This window comes from Lepisma saccharinum, chromosome 1 (genome assembly GCF_977018435.1).
Source record: "Lepisma saccharinum chromosome 1, izLepSacc3.1, whole genome shotgun sequence".
Taxonomy (NCBI): domain Eukaryota; kingdom Metazoa; phylum Arthropoda; class Insecta; order Zygentoma; family Lepismatidae; genus Lepisma; species Lepisma saccharinum.
In genome coordinates, this window is record NC_139229.1 from 114,722,292 (window position 1) to 114,743,762 (window position 21,471).

Genomic DNA, 21,471 nt, shown 5'->3' on the forward strand with positions numbered 1-21,471 from the left:
ATCGATGTACCTCGATAACTTCGAGGGATCAAATCGAATCGAATGCGTTTGTTGTTTGTTTACGAGCATTAGTTGAGGGAACAGGTGAGAAGCGCTATCTGTAGTGAGGTGTATGTCGTATTTGCGCATACTTGTATGGATAGGAAGTGATAGGATCAAGACCTGTAGTTAAAGCGGTCCTGAGTAACTACCACCGTATACCTGTTCGAGCTGTCTCTGTATCCTTTTCCTGTACGGGAAATTATTTGTGAATTAGTGATAGTGTTGTGAAGTGATCTTGTGATTGCGTATCGAATTAAATATACGGGACCGTGAAATAGGCCCGTTATACCATGGCCGGGAATCATACTCCGGACCCCCAATCCGACATGGACGCTGAGAAAGGTTCTAATAAACGTACTCGCGAAGAAGTGGACGATGTTCCCCCCGATAAAATCTCCAGAAGTGATACAATTCATGAGTCCCCCCAGATTCCACCTACATATTGGTATGGCACGGATATGCCGGGTCCCTACATAGTCCTATTTGACGGTATAGACACAAACGAGAAATTGCTTGCCGCTGGAAGTGTTGGTAACTATCTCCGTAAGAAAGCAGTCCGAGTACAGTTAGTGGAACAATGCGGTCGTAATCGCGTCCGGGTGACTTTCCCCACCGCTAAAGCTGCTAATGAGTTTCTCACGCGTAGTGCAATGCATCATGATATGGGAGTCAAAACGAGAATTCCATTATCGTTAATTCAACGGGAAGGACTCATATTCGGAATAGCTCATGACGTGTCAGAACAGGACGTCCTCGATGGTTTCGAGAGTCCTATCCCGGCCCTTTCGGCCAAACGCATGAACAAAAAACTGTGGAAAGAGGATGGATCTTTCCAGTTAGTTCCCACTAAACTCTTTTGCATCACATTTCGCGGTAATAGTTTGCCGGAGAAAGTTCTCATTAACAGTGAAATATTTGAGGTTCGACCGCGTATACGATCAGTCCAACAATGCTCCAAATGTTTCCGATACGGCCATTTACATTTAGTTTGTAAATCAAAATCCAAGTGTGCTAAGTGTGGATTGGACTCCCACCCAGAGGACTGTGACTGTACTTTGAGTTGCATCAATTGCAAGCTACCACATTCAGCCTTAGACCGCAACTGTGCGAGCTGGCGGTTGGAATCAGCTGTCCAAACCAGCATGGCTGAAAACAATTTATCATATCGGGAGGCGAAACTCAAGCTGCAAGGCATCTTCATCCCCACCCCCACTCGCGATGATGTTTATCGACCCCGAGTGACAAAAGCGGCATTCCCTGACTTGCAGACCTCCCGCACAAAACCTTTCTTTCCTAATCACACATGGCACTCCTCAAATCGGACATATGCCAATATGTTTTCCCCGCTACGAAATCAATCTGACAGAGACTTTCCTGAAAATAAGGATTCTCAAACATCATTGGATTCGTATCGCTTTAAGGTGCCATCCTTTAAGACTACTTCTCAATCACGAAACACTAAGAAATACAAAATTCGCCCTTCTCCGAGGAAAGAAACACATCGCTGTCCGCGATGGGAAGACGATGACGTCGCCATAGAGTCCGCGGCTAGTTCATCGACCCTTACTGACCCAGAGGAGGCGAAATCCCAACCCATAGGAAACAACGCCTACCCGATAAATAACACTCCTTCCCATTCTAAGAATTTCCATCGTCAATCATCTGTGCACCCGAACAAGAGGAATCATCATCCGCAATCGCACATTCCTGACCGCCCTACCGAACACAGTGAGGTGTACCAGGCTCTTTTAGAAATGATTCCCAGCATGTGGGAAACGGTTAGACACATACGGGACAACGCTCATCGAATTCGCCTCATCCAACACATTCAATTTTTGACAGACAAACTTTTGACGTTACTCGAAGACAACGCTTAAGGTAATATCGGAAATGGGTACCATCTTACAATGGAATGTAAATAGCTTCTCCGCACGGAAACTCGAATTATTAGATCTAATTGCAGAACACCACCCGCTTATTCTTTGCTTGCAGGAGGTTAAGGGAACGCAGCACGAGAAGTATAGACTTGCTCATTATCACAGGTACGGCAACCCTACGCATCAGCGTGGTACGGTTATCTATGTGCATGAAACCCTTTCCCATACCGAAATACCAATTCCACATACCCTTTCCCTCGTTCAGACCTTCCAATTAGAGCTCGTGGCTCTCAGAGTCAACATTAATGACCAATATATAGTTATAATTTCCTTATACATTCCCTCCTCCAACAACTCACAGAGAATCCGTTTTCACGAGTTACAAGAGATCATAACCCTTGCTCCGGGCCCCTACCTCATCCTCGGAGATTTTAATGGCCATCACCCCTCTTGGGGACATCCGTACGCAGACCGTTTGGGAAAAAATCTAGATGCATGGATCACACACAACCGGTTTATACTTTTAAACGATGGCAGCCCTACTCATTACCCATTAAATAGCAACCGCCCCTCTTGCATTGACCTAACAATTACTTCCTCCCGATTGTACAATAGGTTTCATTGGGTAAAGGAACAAGATCTCCGTGGCAGTGATCATTCCCCCATTTTAATTATAGCCCGTAGATCGTTTTCCACATACTTGTTGCGTGGAAATAGGGAGTCGGTCCCGGTGAAACGTTGGACCAAAGCTTCCATTAAATGGGACGCTTTTACAACACAATTTAAAAGCATTTATGATCAAACAACTCCCCACACTGATGGAAAAATAACATATCAACGTTTCCTCAGTATGATTACCATTGCAATAGACAATAGTGCCCATCGAAGCCAATATCGTAGCCCAATTAAATTTCCATCCCTTAGTTGGTGGACCCGAGACTGTGATTTAATAAAAAGCCAAAAAAAAAATCAATTAAAACGATACGAACGAAACCCCTCGCCGGGGAAGAAAATCGAACTTAGGCGACTGCAAGCTCAGGCGAAGAAAATATATTTAAACGCGAAAAGAGAAGCGTGGCAATCATTTTGTAATTCCCTAGATTGCACAGATAGCCTCAGCTCCATATGGAATAAATTTCATTCTATTAGGAACCCGGCCCACCCACAACGGAAAAATCTCGATAGAAAGTGGGAAGCAGAATTTATGAACATACTCACGCCACCCTCTGTATGCGCACGAGCGGCTAAATCCTTTGCACAGAATTTCGATTTCACTGCCGATTTCCCGGCAGTTACTGCTACCGAAATACAACAAATCTTAGAAATCGTGCCGAACACTTCCCCGGGATATGACGGTCTCACCTATGACATGTTAAAACATCTGCCACAGCAAGGTATACAATTACTTGCTCACATATTCAATACCGTCTATCGCACAGGACGAATCCCTATCGAGTGGCGTCACCACATAGTTCTCCCCATATTAAAACCTCACAAACCTCCCGCGGAGGCAAAGTCATACCGACCAATAGTATTAATACCAGTAGTTGCCAAACTTTTCGAACGAACATTTCAACATCGCATTAATTGGGCGTTGGAAAAGAATAAATTCTTTTCGCCAACACAAATGGGTTTCCGCATGCAACATGGAAGCCAAGATGCCATAGCTACCCTAACAGTTGAAATCCAAAATAGCCAGATTACTCATGATTATTGCTTTGGCCTCTTCACTGACATAGAACATGCTTATGATGCAGTTCACATCCCGATCTTATATAAAATGATGGTACAACTAAACATACACCCCATAGTAGGGACCATCATCTGGAATTTATATCACGAACGGAATTTACAATTCTGGTTTGAAGATAGGTTGGAAGGCCCCCGTATAGCTCGCACGGGAATCCCTCAGGGTTCGCCCCTTAGCCCCCTACTCTTTAATATCTATACCCACCAAATACATCACCTAAATATGCACGGCTTTAAATTGTTACAATATGCCGACGATTTGTGCTGCTATAAATGCACCCCTGACGCCACGCAAGGCTTACTCGCTCTAAAGAAAACAGTTTCACTTCTTACAGATCACTTAGATACCTTAGGACTCACTATTTCCATTCCGAAATCCAAAATCATAATTTTTAACTCGAGAAAAATGAGCAGTTACCCTAACAATATCACAGAAATACAGCACATTCCAGTAGTCGACAATGTCAAATACCTGGGTGTATATTTTGATAGGAAACTGAATTGGACAAGGCATCTACAGTATCTCAAGGAAAAGGGTCTAAAAATTGTTAATTTACTCCGCTGTATTTCCACGACCAAGTGGGGAGGACACCCCCATACAATGCTATTATTTTATAAAAATTGTTTTCGAGCATTATTTGATTATGCAGCACCAGCTTATGGTGGAGCCAATCCAAAACTTCTTACGTCTATCGACGTATTACAACGACGAGCCTTACGTACTTGTCTAGGACTCATGCCGTCTAGTCCCAATGTTAGTGTATATTTAGAAAGCAATGAATCTTCTTTGTCACACAGACGTATCAAACTCACTGTGCAATATTTGTTTAAATCGTGGGCGCGACACGCTCATCCGTTTAATAAAATATTTGCGATTCAACGACAATGGTTTGGCCTCCCGACCCCCCCTCCCCCCACTAAACGTTTTTTTTTCTTACAATGTTATAATATTGACCCTGACGCTTACCAACAAACTTTTACCCATCCGGACCCGCTTGTATATCAACTGAATATTCCCACAGAACCCCGAGTAGAGATACGCTATGCAGATCATGGCCGACATGAAAATTATAGAGACTTGTGGCCCACATCAACCTTTATTTATACCGACGGATCGAAGTCTGCAGACGGTGTGGGATGTGCTTTTTACGTACCATCTCATAACATAACCCGACAATTTTCCCTCCCATCCGATATGTCGATATTCTCGGCGGAATGTTATGCTATCTATAAAGCATTACAATTCGCCCTGCAGTTCCGAATCGATCATTCGTTAATTCTTACGGACGCATTGAGCGTACTTCAAACGTTAGCACGAACAGGTCGGGCAGCATATAAATTAACGGTATTTCCTTATCTTATTCTCCGAATCATGTTAGAACTTCAACAGCAGGGTCTGTCAGCGACCTTCACATATATTCGTGCCCACAGTGACCTCAATAAATATCAAGATCGCGTTGATGTAATGGCCAAACAAGCAAGAACGAAAGAAACTGTTACCCCGATGCGCCTGCCGTACACTGACCTCCTCCCACGGGTAAAAATCAAAATAGAACAACAATGGAACGATTGGTGTACCCAGCAACTCCTCAATACCACTACATATAGATGGCATGCACAAGTCGGCAATAAACGTCCTTGGTTTCAACACATTAACCTACCCCGTGCAGTTTTAGTGTTTACCATGCGAATGCGTACAGGTCACGTCGTTATACATCTCAGTTCATATATCGTGCCTGCAACTTCCTGTCCGTGTGGAGAAGCTATCCAATCAATCACCCATTTGTTCTTACAATGCCCAATTCGACAACAACATCGCAATACACTATACAAACAGTTACACCGTGTGGGTATTCCATTTCCGATGTCCCTTTCGACTCTACTCTACGAGCCGCGGTCTGATGTCATGTGGATACTGTACAGCTTTGCACGAAAGAACAACATTGTAACATAAACAAACAGACATTTGGAATGTAAACAAACTTTCTCATAACAAACCAAATAGGACCCCTGGCAAGAAATCGCTCTTAGGCGGTGTGTGCCACACAAAGAAGAAGGAAGGGAACAGGTGATTTTAAATCGAATAAGTGAAAATAATATTGCAACGTTGTTTACAACGGTTGTAATATTTATTTATACGTATAGCCGTTATAGTTATGAATGAGGAAACGATAGAACTGCATAATATTGCAGTGAGAACATTTCAGATGATTAGGTGTATGTGAGATTTATGATGTATTTTATATCTTCCCAATATCGTGGAAAAAAGGACCTAATTGTCCTAGTTTTGATTTCTTTCTTGTGGATTCCGATTCATTTTGTAGTTTCGTCTTCTGAAGATCTTGATTATTGCCCACTAGCAATGAAAAGTGGCACTTGTGGTGGTGGCGCGCCTTTCATTCAGAAAAGGTGAGACATCCGTCTGTATAATATGCATGGATCTACCAGTGTTTTATGAGAAAGAATAACATGTTCCCAGAAGTTAATTTTAGAAAATGTATACGTTGACGTTTTGAAAAATTAGATTTCCTCTTTTGTTTATCTGAATTTATAATAATATTTTTTTCAATGAGTTCTTAACATCGCAATACTTGCATGTCAAAACAGTTTACAAGCGGGGATGGCCATTACAAGATCCCAGAACTTCAGTCATTTATGACTGATAGGCAGGCGAAATGGTGTTTGAAATATGAAAAATTGGTACCAAAATGAACCAAACCTTTCTCGTTTTACAATTTATTCACAATGATACAAATTAATATCCAAAACAAAATCTTACTTTCGCTTTGTTGTAATTGCACAAGAGTCTCGCTGATGGCATAGTAATGATGTGATCACCTTGTAATCAAGGGGTCCTTGATTCAATGCCCATAGGTGCCAGATAGTGGTTCGGATTGCATGTTAAGCTGTAGGTCCAGTCCCTATCTGCGCTTAAAGTGGACTTTAAAACAAAAACTCGAACGAAAGTGATTTCATGTAGATGCAGGTTGTCAACATTTCATACTTAGTTGTTTTCAGAGTGATTTTTTTCACCAATAAAATGCTCTTTTTCACTAAACCAAAGTAATTGTGGCATACATAAAACAAGTTAAAGTAAAGAGGCATATTTTATGTGGTAAAGAATTACAGGAATGTCGTTTGCATTTTTGTTACTTGCATCAAGGTTTTTTGGTAACGGTGCGATCTCGCACAAACAAATTTCTTCATTTTTACAGGAGAAAGTACTTACGGAATTGAGTTTCTATAGATTGTTGAAAGGCCATGGATGTATTTTTTTTTTTCCCATCGTTCAATATATTTGACCACAAATACATGTATATTTCAAGAAAACTACGCTTGCCAAACCTAACCTAACCTTGCCGGAAATGGTTCGTGGAGCTATCCGTTAATGGTTTTTGGGGCTATCTGTTAATGGTTTTTGGGGTTCGAACCCGGGAAAAATCCAAAATCAGGGAGCGATTTTACAATACAGGGAATTTCTCCATTTTGTTTGAAATTCGGCATACTCACTAATTTTGGCCCCCTAATCACGAATCTGCAGTCAAAATTTGGCGCTCACACGTGGAAATAGCAAAATAATCGAAATTAAGTTCTTATTTCCACACCCTCGATTTCCGAATTTCCCGCCGGTTCCGGGCTCCGCCCCTGGGGTAATCGACCTACCGCCCCCAACCGCTATCGCGGCCCCGCCTCCGCTCCGCTCCGCTCCGCTCCGCTCCGCTCCGCTCCGGCTTCCCGCCTATATCTATAGACTCCCTGTTAAGGGCATGTTAGAAAGTGGCCGGATTCACCTGCCCCCAAATAAGCGCCAAATTTATACGTGAGCGCCAAATTTTAAGTGCAGATTCGTGATTAGGAGACCCAAATTAGTAAGTAACCGAAAATTCAAACAAATTGGAGAAATTCCCTGTATTGTTAAATTATACCAAAATCAGTAACACCAAAGTAGTATTGTTAATGTGATAAATTGAAGTTATTTTCTTCACGAGCAAAATCTCACCTTCAAGAACCTTTCGCAATGCATAATCAGTAAGTACAATTGTTAAAAATGACGAAAGAAACGAGTGAAAAGTGTTTGTGCGAGATCGCACCAGTACCGTTTTTTTTTAAATACACCTTTTTATTTTTAAAAGAGCATTAAACTTTAAAATAAGTCATTTGAGCTATATAGGCAAAGCAGAAAGAACATGTAAGACATTGACATATAGAAAAGGTACTAGTTTCTCAAGATTCCAAGCTCTTGTAATTGCAGTGAAATTGCCCAATAAATGTGCCAATGTCTAATGTTAATTTGTATGTTTTGATATGTGTTTGTGTATTTTAGGTATATGATGTATGATGTGAATCCACCAGAAGGATTCAACCTTAGAAGAGATGTATACATGCGAATGGCTATTTTTGCAAGGAAATTAAGTACAGAATGGATTTTGGTAAGTGTTCGATATTTCGTCTTTTCTAAACATTAAAAATGAGAATGATTTTATATGCACACATGCAAATTGGAGTACCTTTCTTGTGTGTTCAATCAAAAAATGTTGATTTTTATTTATGTTAAACTATTTTGCAACTTGTGGAAACTACTAATTACCAAAGTACATACTTTCTGTGTGTATTCAACACTATTTTTAGGATTCCAACTGACTTGGAAAATCATGTAGAAAATATTTATAGCCCTGGTTGATTTCAGTCTCACCACAGAAGTTCCTACCACCGCTAAATAGCAAGAATCTATAGAAACTCAATTCCGTAAGTACTTTCTCCTGTAAAAATGAAGAAATTCGTTTGTGCGAGATCGCACCATTACCATGTTTTGTTTTGCTTACTGCATTTTTGGAAATACCAGAAGTCTGCTAGGGAAAATAATATTGCAACACAAGAACAGCATAATAATAATAATGCATAAGACTCTAAAATTGGTGCCAAACTTTCGACTCCTTCCTGGAGATATGAACCATGTTTACAGATAATGTACAACATTATGGGAGTCAACTTTGCAAAATATGTGCTAGAAAGAGTGGAGAGAGCAACGGAAGAAGAGAAGAAGAAAAATGCATGCAGAAACAGTACAGAAAATTATTGAAAAATGAAAGAGTTCATTAGTAACTTGTTTTATCCAGAATAACAAAGTACAATCATGACAAGTTTTACCTTCTAATAATTGTACTTGTACTTCTCATAATTATAATTTTTAAAGTTGAAAATTTTAAAATTAGCTATTATTTTTTTTACATTAAATTCTTGTATACAATAATGAAAACATATTTTGATAGTCATAAAAACATTAGTTTTGTTGATTGATTTGGTTTATTTTACTTTGCTTTACTGCCACTTTTGGCTAATTGCAAAGATGAGGGTGAGTGATAATGAAATTGTTGAAGGGACACTCACAAATACACCCATGCCCAGGCCGGTTTTCAAACCCTGGATCCCTGGTATCATAGCATGCTGTGCTAACCACTCCACCACGGAGGCCAGCATATTAGTATTTGGTAAGGTTATATATACTATATACATACTATATTTTTGGTCACTTAAATCACTAATTTTGACCATTTGACTAGTTTCCACCCCTGATATGAAAATTTTCACCATACAGGTCCTGCCTCCTTGGGGCCAGCTTTATCATTGGCAGTCTTCAGATGTAGGGGAGCAGAACCGATTGCCATGGAGTTTATTCTTTGACCTGGAAAGTTTACAAAAGTTTGCTCCTGTTATAGAACTTCATCAGTTTTTTGATGGTACGCTCACAAAAGTAAGATTTGATTGTGTTCCAGTTCTTTTTACAAGCTTGAAGTAAATCTTGCAGGGTTAAGTAGTTATAGTTTCTGCTTCAGAACATCTGTTTACAAATCCACTTGTGTAAGCACTTACTCAGAGGAAAACAGACTTTTTTGCCTCGGATTACACGAAACATTGGATTATGTCTAGGAAAGGTAAATTTGGATCAGGATTCTGAAATGTTAAAAACAAGATAAGAAAAGAACATGGTTTTAGAAAGTCGGAAATGTGCTTTAAAAAAAATGTTTCTACCCTTTAAATGCCGCTCAGTAATGCATGGATTGAGAAATGGGTTAATTCCAGGGTTTCATCCTGTTGACTTCTCTGCTAGCATGATCCAGTATATTCGTAGAATACTAATGTCTTGGTATCTGATGAAGAAATAAATGTCAGTGGGAAGAATGAATGTGTAGTGCACGACTGCATATATACATGCTATACAGTTGTAATAATCATGTTATTTAAGTGTAGGATTTTTATACGAAAATTGGAACTTGTCTAAATTTCGCTGTTCACTGTTGCCGATATAGTTCGCACAGCAGCCCTGTTGGTATATCCTCGCAAAACACATGCATTCAATTGTCTTTATTCTTTCAAATATTGGAGTGAGATGCATCCACATATTTTTGAAGTACTGTTTATTTTGCCACCTCAAGTTCCAAAGCAAAAATAGAGAGATTGTATTTATTTTATTCCTCTTTGTTGTGTAGCACTAACACAAGTAAACTTACAGTTATAGTCTAATGATTGTTCTTATAGGTTGAGCACTACTCTTGCATGAACAAAGTAAATGTGTATCATACATATTATGTATTTATGTTAATCATTACACAAATTAATTATTTAATTAATTTTATATTTTGTTTGCATTCATTAAAAGGGATAGTATTTTTTCTGAAAGTTAAAAGTTTATTATTTTAGTTAAAGTGTATGAATTTTTTAAAAATTGTATTTACATATTTTTTTTACATAACATGATGCTACCTGATTGCAATTATTTTTTATAGATTATGAAAGACCATTGATAGATGAATTGTACTTTCTACAACATTATAAAGACATATGGGAAAACAAGCAGTGGGAAGAAAAATTGGATGTAGAACCTTGTCATGAACCAATGCCTTACAGGTATATAGAAAACTTAGGAATCAGTTATAATGAAGTTAATCAACTACTGTTTGGAAAAGAAATCATACATTGTAATTGCTTTGATGTTTAGGATATTTAATATTTTATATTCGCACAGAGAGCAATTGTAGTTTTGTCGGAAATATTGTAGGTTGATTTGAAAGTAATATTACATGGAATTATTTTTTTTTATATAAGTAACTGAATTAATTTTAACCATGCTTGTGCCATAAAAATAAGTACTTTTATGGTTTCCAACAATTGCCAATCAACATTTGTCTGTAGTCCCTTCCTCTTCTAACCTACCTGAACAATTCTCTGATGATAGCCCTGAGATATGTTTCAATTGTATTCATTATATATCTTTTATTTTTACCTGTTTCAAGGTAAATCAAACATGAAGTACCAGCACGTTGCACTAGATTTGTTTTTAAAATTAAAATATAAAAACTTGTTCATGTGAATTCAATTGTAATTGGATTAATTAGCAAACCAGTTTTCATTATTAATCTTTACAATCTACTGCTCCACAGAAATATACACATCAGAACAGGTCTCTGATTGACATTTAAGAACATTTTATTCCATGCAGAACAATACTTAAAAAGTCCAACAACTTCTGTGATGAGAACTTTTTCCATTTTTTATACATGGTACAAGCAGTATTTCATGCAGGTAGAAGTAATAAAAATCTACAAAACGTAAGCCTTGTGGTGCATCAGTGATCAAACACATTGGGTGCTTGACTCATGATCTTGCAATTGAAGGTTCTGGGTTTCAGTCCCAACCAGCACATGTTTGTTCTAGCAATTGCCGTTCTTCCCAATCATAATGAATGACTTAAAAGATTACAAAAGCCAGAACACAATACAAACAGAGTACATTGTGCATTTCTTGTTTTCTTTTCAATTTTCTGTTTATATGTCTGAAATACTTTTGAAGCTGAATTGTTTTATAAATAAATAATAATTCAAAAAGGGAGATAGATTAAATTGTGATAATTACAGGCCAATTACACTTTTAAACATTGCATATAAAATACTGGCTATAATACTAAATAAAAGGCTAATGGAAAGCACTGAATACAAATTTGATGAATATCAAATGGGATTCCGAGCCAACAGATCAACTATAGATAATATATTCATAGTAAGACAGATTTTTTAAAAAAGCTATTAATATAATATTGGACTCGATAACTTGTTTATAGATTTTACCCATGCATTTGACTCAGTGCACAGGAACAAAGTAATAGATGCTTTAAAATCATATGAAGTACCATCTAAACTAATTAGACTAATTATGTTAACCTTAACCAACAATAAAGGAAGAGTCAAAATAAACAGGGAACTGAGTGAAGAATTCATGGTGGTTGCGGTAAACGCGGTTTAAAATTACTTATTTAAAAGATTTCGTAATTCCGCGTTGCACAATTTAATGGTTCAATCCTATTAATTTCTTCATTCACAAAAGGGTACGGCGTTTGAAGCGGAGATGGTACCGCATCAGTACATTCTCAAAAATCTATCTGAAACTACAAGCGTGGTTCAAGCCAAGCTTAGTCGCCCTCGGAGGTGGTAGTAGTTCCATCTCATCGTGACTCGCAACCTGTGCAAAGGTGCTGTATCGCCCTGTGCTCGCCACGTAATACACAGGGCATCGCTCAAGAGCATGCTTAGCAATGGCTCTTGCGCTTGTAGTTTCAGATAGATTTTCCAATGTACTGACGCGGTACCATCTCCGCTTCAAACGCCGTACCCTTTTGTGAATGAAGACAGTGGATCTTCGAAATTAATAGGATTGAACCATTAAATTGTGCAACGCGGAATTACGAAATCTTTTAAATTTCACGTAAGTAATGAGTGAAGAATTCGAAGTAGAATGTGGAGTCAAGTAAGGTGATCCCTTATCTGCAACTCTGTTTAGTATATACTAAAGTGCAAGCTATCTTGACAGTGACGTCAGCTGGGACCGCACTACAGGTTGATGCGAAACCATTGTATCACTCCGCGCAGAGCATGAAAGATTCTCTCTGTCACAGTTGTGTCTCAGAGTCCGCAGAGAAAGCACACAGGAGAACGGAACGTTTTTGTGTACAGCTGATCGAGGGTTGGGTCGGGTTGGAGGTGGGGGGTAGCAAGGACTGCTCGACTTCTGACACCCTGTCAATGTTGCCAAACTTACATGGACGAAAGGTCAATTGAGTTCGAGTGCGTCTGTTGTTTGTACCGAAATGAAGGGAAAAACCGTACATAGTGAGAGCCGAGAGGTGATTTCGAATGTTGTTAAATTTCTTGACAACGAAGCGAGAGAAGGATGTTACACGTTTCCGGTCAATCAAACTACAAAGCGTGCGGCGGCTGCAGTTCAAATGTCGGACACTTTCATTAAGAAAATTAGAAAGGAAGGAAATTCCGGGGGCAAATTTACGAAATTTACGTCTGCCGAAAAGCATAGAATTGTTGTAGACGACTTTGACAAGTGTTTGATTAGAAGAACTATTGGTAATTTTTATACGGTTGAACATGAAGTGCCAACAGTAAAAAAAAAGTGCTTTCGAAATTAAAGAAAGAAATTAATTTTCGGGGTAGTCGTGAAACTCTTCGCAACATTATTTGCAATGACTTAGGATTATATAGTATTATATATTATATAGTATATAATATATATAGTATTATATATTAGTTATATCAGCTAATCAAAACCAACAAAAATCCCCCGCAATATCGGGTCGACACTCTTGCAGCAGAAAACGACCACACCGTACTTCGTCTTCCACCTTATCATTGCGATCTAAACCCTATTGAGTATGTTTGGGGTATCATAAAGGGTCGTATTGCATCACAAAATGTGGATCGTAATTTGGGCAGAGTACTGGAAGTTGCAAGAGAAGAATTTCAGAACTTTCCCAAAGAAGAATGGAAAAGGTCTTGCGAAAAGTAAAGGCGAAACAAGTTAGCGCCTCTGACCTGGTACCTGCAATCGCCGCCACTGTCTCTAAGGATATAATTATAATTAATAATTAAATTGAAGATAAAATCTGTTTCTTAGATGGTAATATTTACTTTTTCGCATAGTAAGAATCACAACCATGACAATAGATTTTATTGTCATTAATTATTTAAATCGGGAATCATCACGAACGCTATCCATACTTCTTCAACCACTGACCGCGCCTTCCTGAACGTCGTGTTTTGCGGCAGGTCCGCCAGAATTTCATCTGTCAGAGAACAGCTGTGAGGCATCGTGGCAACAGCGTGCCATTTGAGAGCAGAGAAAGAGAAGATTTTTCCCCCATATTCTCGTCTGCTGCCGTTCACCGCAACAGAAACAAGTGGGGGTGGATTTTAGTTCGCATATTTTCCGAGGTTTTTTTCTTCTTTGCTGAGCAGTATATATAATTTTAACTTCGACTTGTAACAAAATAATCGTGCCGAACACTCTACATTTCAACAAGTTTTTAAGTACCTAATATTTTTAACACATTTATATGCTCTGTATACGCTGTAACATGTTTTCATTAAGGAACTATATTTTTGTGCTCAAGCCTTGCGAACTTTCCGTTCAAAGGCGCGTTGCCATCTCGTATTCATTATCCGATTCCGTTCATTTTCTTGTATTTATACATCGTGCTCATTTTAATTGCTCTTTATTTTACATGATTCCATTCTAAAAGAAACCTCGCATCGCGACATGTTGGACTTCCTTCCCTTGCATTTCAAACTATTGAAATTCTTTCCCTTGTTTGTCTTTTTTCTTAGTGCAGACAGTGAAAGTATCAACGATGGAAGTTTGCAATGCTGTTACTACGTCACTGTCAAGATAGGTTGCACCAGAGTTTAGTGATAGAGTCTGTACTGATAGACATATGGAATTGAGAGGAAACATATTATCAACAAGATTAAAACAATGTATTGCATATGCCGATGACATCCTTATAACAGCAAGGACAAAAAAGACATTAATAGAAACATTTGAACAACTAAAAAGTGAAGCTTTGAAAATGGGTCTCGTAACCAATATGCAGAAAATGAAATATCTCAGATGTGTAAAAGGTAAAAGCAGATTACAAGACCTAATTATAAACGACGAGAGAATAGAAGAAGTGAGATCTTTCAAATATCTTGGATCAGTTGTAAATGGCGACAACACAATTGAAGAAGAAACTAGAGAGAGAATTATTCTAGGTAATAAAGCATATTTTGCCAACTTAGCTCTAGTTAAGAACAAACTAATATCTAAATCTGTGAAACTGAGACTTTATCATAGCATAATAAGACCCATAACCACATATGCATGCGAACCTTGGACCCTCAAAGACTCCTGTAAACAGAAACTCTCAATATTTGAAAGGAAAATCTTAAGAAGAATTTTTGGACCTCTGAAAGAACCTGATGGAAATTGGAAAATACAAACTAACGAAGAACTCAAGTTAGTCAGGAATGAAATCATCGTAAATTTCAGAAAATCACAAAGACTAAGATGTTACGTAGAATGTCTGATGAAAGATTAGTAAAAGAAATATATAAATGGAAACCACTCAGAACACGAGCCTTAGGTAGATCAAAGAAACGATGGGAAGATGAAATAATTAAAGATTTGAAAGACATGAAAGTAAAGAATTGGACGAAGAGCATCCAGGATAGGAAAAAGTGGAGAGATGTTGAGAAGGCCAAAACTTTCAACACAAGAAGAAGAATTCTAATGCTTGTAACACATCATTCCAATTTGTCACAGGTAGCTGTAGGACTTAGTTTAAGATCATTGACAATTGCAACAAGGGAAAAATAGAATTACGAAACTGTTGAGAATTAATTGTAGAATTATTTTGCTTGTATTCTACTGTTATTACAATCATAAAAACACAGCTTTTCGTTGTGACGTTTCAGGAGAGCACAAGCTCCCTTCATCAGACATTTATTTTTAGTTTAATTAAAGATACAGTTATAACACTGGTAGCAAATTTTTAACAAAAAAAGAATCAGTTTGACAATGGATGTTGTCAATGTTTTTGAAAAAAACAAAATTATGAATCCCAAATATCATCAGGCAATTCAAAATTATCATTGCTTTCACAGAGATTCTTGATGTTTTCCGTTACATTAAATTTTAAAGATGGTGGCATACTGCACTTGTGAAAAAGCATATGATTAAAAAGTTGAGGGTTTAAAAAGAGTGAAGGGTAACACAGATTAGAATGTATGGGAAGCTTCGTTCATTGCAGAAGAACACTGAAATAAATTAAATAATGAAAATGGTAACATCGACCCACTATGGAGTGTTCTTTTTCACAAATGAAGTAGACCACCATCTTTAAAATTTAATGTAACTGAAAACATCAAGAATCTCTGTGAAAGCAATGATGATTTTGAATTCCTTATGATATTTGGGATTCATAATTTTTAAAAATAGGTGATCAAAATTTTTTATCTGAAATAATAATAAAACAGAGTGCTTATTTCACAGTTAAGTTGCTATATTACAACAATGTAACATTGACAACATCCATTATCTTTAATCAAACTAAAATTAAATGTCTGATGAAGGGAGTGTGTGTTCTGAAACATCACGCCAAAAATCTTTGTTTTTATGCTTGTAATTACCGTAGACTACAAAAGAAATAAGGCCAAAGAAAACTACTTTTTTGTTATGTTTTTGGGTCTCGCACTCTTTTCTTCAGATATTTATTCACAAACCAGAATTAAAGTTAAACAAATTCAAGCAGAATGTGTGTATATGAGAAGAATTACTGCATATGTATGCATATAATTAGAAATTATCTTGATTTGATCTTGGGTAAGGATGTGATCAGTGTATGCGGTACCTGATTATTACTTTTGATTTTAGCGTACTGACTGATGGAACATATGAGGGATGGTTCTGGGGCTATGAGAATATGACTGCCAAAAGTGCACAGTGTCTCTCCTTCCAAGGACGTGCTTCAAATCTGGAAAACTTGCTAAGCAAAACAGATGCCAGGTAGGGTTATTAAATTTTGTATTGTTATGAGTGTTAAATAGACAAAAGCCTATTTTGTCTGTGAATGACTTATTGCTAGCACATTACACATCTTTTAATTAACATACTTCCACATTGCAATTTTAATTCTTTTTTTTAAGTAACGTTATGCCATCTACAATGGAGATGGAAATACGTCACTGCCTTGTCAGTTCCCAGGTAGCAGTAGTTCCAATTTCTCCCATCTGGCAGCGCTGGTGGATGTTTCTTGCCTTGGCCAGAATCTTCCCAACCTTATTCCTGCATAAAGCAGCTCTGGGAATATCCCAGCCTCAAATAAATGGAGCTGGCTGAAGCATGAGGTTGATCACATCAACTGCAAATACCGAGATCGAGAATGTGTGGGGTCCTACCACCACATCCCACTATACCTTCTACAGCTAACTGTAGACCAGGTGAATGAGAATAAGTCTCTGCGCAATTAATGACGCGAGGCAGCTCCACAAATGAACAGTGAGAGAAACGGGATTGCATAATGGGCGACTGGAGTTTCCTGCTTTCCCTGCTTTGCTCTGTAAGCGTTGCAAACTTTTGAAAACGATAATACCGTAAGCACATGGCAAGCGGACCGTATTTTTGTCTTGAGGTCTGTACATTTGGTTTAAGAATTTCTTAGGGAAATATTAGGGATAAAACAGCAAGTGCCAATTTTGATAAGCCATACATTTAGTGTACTGACTAAGATCTGGACCGTATGTCCATACATGCCATGGAATTTCCGTACATGTACAGTCAGGATCGTACGTTTGACAATGCTGCACTTTCACCACTCGATTTCGTGCCTCTTCCTCTGCCGCTATGCGTGGCCCTGCTCCACAGTTAGCTGAGACAGAGTATATATGTTTGAGTTTGTGTAAAGTCCACTTTATGGCACTGCTAGGCCAATCAGGGCTGGACGTACAGTTTAAAGTGAGATCCGAACCACTATGCACCTCCATCGTCTATTGAACCCAGAACCCCTCAATTACATGGTGTCGACGTTACCATTACACCATCTCTGAGGCCGGACCCTGTGGCCGAGTGGTTAGCACATCATGCTGCGATGCCAAGGGTCCCAGGTTCGATTCCAGCTTGGGCTTGGTTGTTTGTGAATGTCCATTCATCAATTTCATCACTCACCTCCATCTTCGTAAATTAGCCAAGAGGCACAAAACGCAAAGTAAAATAAGCTAAGTCAATCAATCAATCAACCATCTTGGAGGTATGTGCCCCTATATGCACCTTCATGGATGTTTACAGGGAACTTTACCTTTTATTTCTGTTAGATAATTGTAAGTATGGTAACTGGTTAAATATCTGCATTAGAATTTCTGTCTCCACTAGTCCATGATTTCATTCATTTTGCTAGCAGAGGATGTTACAATTGTTATTTTAATGCATGATTATATAATACTTGTTCCAGGGTGATTATGTTTGATAGAGCAGAAGTACCACTGCATGATTTTTTTGGTGATAGTGAATACTGGAAGGCAAGACGTAGCATGAGGTTTGCATCTCCACTTGTTGAAGAAGCTACAAAATTCCGTGAAAAGTTCCTGGGCTCATCTGATGAAAAAGATGGAACTATTCGACCAGAAGATTGGCGAGAAGAAAAGGTAAAAATTAATTGTTTAATGTTTTACAGTTATAGTATATATGTTTTGAACAGTTTGATTTACAGTTTTTATAAATGCAAAGATACATTAAGTTGGGTCAAACTGTAAGATCTGTACTTTTACATACTTAGGTATTTCATCAGCTCTGAGAGCACTATTAATGAAGATACATAGACATTTCCTCTCATCTTGACTTTTCTTTCAGCCTGTCTAATTTCATATCCTGAAATGATGTGTTTTTTTTTAATATTTTCTTCATTTGTGTATTCAGGAAGTAATTAAAAACACTCATATAATGGATAAACATAATTTAAAAATAAAAGGTGGTAAAATGTTAAAAACAAATATTGACATATTGACCGATAAAACTAAGTGTCTTCTTCTGCTCATTGCATTGTCTCCTAGCACCGCTTTCCTCTCTCACTTCTTTTATATCATATCTGATTTGATTTTTGTTATTTAGCATTGCCTTTCTGCCAATTTTGGCTGATCGTGATGATGAGGATGAGTGATGATATGATTAAATTGATGAACGGACACTCGCAAAAAACACCCATTGATTTGAACCTGGGACTTTATTCTAACCACTCTGCCATGGAGGTTGGCATTATTTCTGTATGCCCTCATAAATAATTACAAGTTTTGTTACACATGAGTCCTCAGTAGCTTCACTGAAGCTTCTGGTTACTGTTAGGTCACTAATAACTATTTCTGATTATGAATATTTGATAATTTATAACTCCTTTTACCAAAGTACGGAGTTATTAATTATCAAATTTTCATAAGTAAAAGTCTGTAACAGGGAAGTTAGTATGTGGCATTAAGTAGCGTGTTAGTCATTATTATTATCATTATTTATTAATTACTTGTCGTGTACATATATTTATATCAGAGAGAGGATGAAATTTCGAGTTTATGTATGAATTATTTCAGCTTAAGACCGGAACAATTGGTGGACCATATATTGGGGTTCATCTTCGACGGAAGGATTTCCTTTATGGCCGGCCGAAGCAAGTGCCCAGCGTAAAGCACGCAGCAATGCAATTAAAGACTAAGCTGGAAGAGTTGAAACTTTCAACCGTGTTTCTAGCAACTGATGCTCCACCAGCAGGTACGTGGCATTGGTGATGGTACTCATATTTATAGGTCTGTAGGTATCATAGTAGACTGCATTTGAAACTGTTTACACGTGCATGTAAATGAGGATCTCCATGTACTTGTGTTTAGAAACAGAGCATGTGGATAAAATATGCATTCATCGAGAATATCAATGTGGTAAAGTAATTTGAACTGTAAATTTATTGAGTGTTGGTTATCCAATTTAATGAAAATTAGATCCAAACATACACACAGAACTTCTATTTATTGCTACTTTGCTTTCAGATGTTGAAGATTTCAAACAGTATCTTGATGATTATGATGTAGTTCGATATGAACCATCTTCATCAATCAAGCAGATGTTTAAAGATGGTGGGATTGCAATAATAGATCAAATTATCTGTTCCCATGCAAGGTGAGTATATTTTTCCATTGTTGATTTACATTTACAATATAATTTTTTTTAAGCAGAAGGCATATTTTTTATGTAAGAAAATGCATGGCAGTGTTATGAAACAGAAAGCATATATAGTTACTAAATTCTACATTTGGCAGAGGCAGGTAAAACATTGGTGATGAGAAACTGTGATGTATTCAAGAAATCATTAATAAATTGGAATTTGACTGCCCAATCCATTTTATAAAACCATGCAAAGTGGCACAACAGATCAGCTCTCAAATTGTCTTACTGTTGTGACCGCAACCAACATAACTTACAAAGTAGAAACTTCGATTTTAATTTAGGTCAATATTAAGTAGTATGCATTTTTGAATTCTTGTTGTGTGGCCACTTTTCAGGATCTGAACCTGTGTTCTTCTGGAAGGTAACAAACTATACACCCTTTGATTAGGAGTAGGTTATTGTGATGAATGAATTTTTAATTATCATGAATTTACATATCAATTTGTTCCAGATACTTCATTGGAACACATGAATCAACCTTTTCGTTCCGCATCCAGGAAGAGAGAGAGATTCTTGGTTTCTCAAAGGATTTGACTTTCAATCGTCTCTGCGGAGACAAGGAACCAGCCAACTGCACTCAGCCAACCAGATGGACAATTGTGTTTTGAATTTGTCATAAGTTCTAAGTGCCATAATAATCTTTCTCGAGAAGTAAGAATTAAATGCATTTTCCATTTGTACTTAGTTGTATAATATGAAAATATAACATACTTAAGAGAATCACATTTATGATTTTAGAATAAAAATCTTTTTACATCAATTTTGAGACATTTACCAGTGTTTTATTTACAAAAAATAAAATTGACAATGCAGAAAATAAAGTAGCTATGTAAATATGGTGTTAGTACAGTGTAAATAGTAAGTTATAATTGGCATGTAATTGATATTAGTTAAAAGTCCATGCTTTTTAAAAATAAAATACATATTGCATTTTGTTAAGTAGTGGTTTCTTGCTAAAGTTGACTTGCAGGTAAAAAATGAACGAGTTCTGACAATTAAGTCCGTAAACTCTTCCTAGAAAAAGTGCTACATACCTCCTTGGAAAGCTATGCACCGACGCCATTGTCTAGTCACTTTTCAAAGCAATTTTGGAATGACTTGTTGGTGAAAAGTTCAGGTTGTTGTCTAACTTTTTCATGTAGCCTTTTCAGCACTTCGAAATAGTAAACTTTAACTGTGTCCAGTTGGTGCAAATTCATAATGAATAATCCCTCCGATATGGAAAAAGGTTAGCAGCATCGTCTTGACTCTTGATTTGGACTGATGGAACTTTTTGGTCGTGGAAAATTGGGAGACTTCCATTGTGCACTTTGATGCTTTGTTTCAGGGTTGAATTGGTACACCCATGTCTGTTCCCAGCAGACAATTTATTTACTGGCATGCTGTTTTGATGGATTCGTACATTTGTCAGTTTGCAATATCTTGCCAATATCAATGACATTTGTTACTTGAGTGTTATTTTTTTAATAACTTAACTGTTTTGTTCAATTGAGAGCTACATATTGAGAAAAACATGTAACACACATCATGAGCCTTTCACAAATTTGTAGAAAGTTACATTTTAAATCCCACATGTACAATGAGTATTAGGGGTAAAAGTTCATGAATTACCAAGTTTCATTGGTTATTGTGTGCCAATAAGACACACACTGGCTGAGCAACTGAATATTTATACTGGATTCATAACAGTAGACAATTTACACTATAAATTTCAATTTACTCT

General features: G+C 37.5%; 1 protein-coding gene across 3 annotated transcripts; it reads left to right on the plus strand.

Moving 5' to 3' along the window:
• The first annotated feature begins 11 nt into the window (after positions 1-11).
• O-fut2 (O-fucosyltransferase 2) lies at positions 12-21,345 on the plus strand. 3 transcript variants are annotated; one of them, XM_083136776.1, is made up of 10 exons: positions 12-84; positions 5,737-6,077; positions 7,993-8,098; positions 9,265-9,406; positions 10,454-10,574; positions 16,422-16,553; positions 17,995-18,187; positions 19,121-19,298; positions 19,571-19,700; positions 20,200-21,345. In XM_083136776.1, exons 2-10 carry the CDS (start codon positions 5,899-5,901, stop codon positions 20,354-20,356), a joined length of 1,338 nt encoding a protein of 445 aa, XP_082992902.1. In that variant the 5' UTR covers positions 12-84; positions 5,737-5,898; the 3' UTR covers positions 20,357-21,345. The 3 variants fall into 3 exon arrangements, with proteins under 3 accessions (XP_082992902.1, XP_082992910.1, XP_082992892.1); XM_083136784.1 differs by lacking the exons at positions 12-84; positions 5,737-6,077 and adding an exon at positions 5,467-5,736; XM_083136766.1 differs by lacking the exon at positions 12-84 and having other exon boundaries at positions 5,712-6,077.
• Positions 21,346-21,471: the final 126 nt, after the last annotated feature.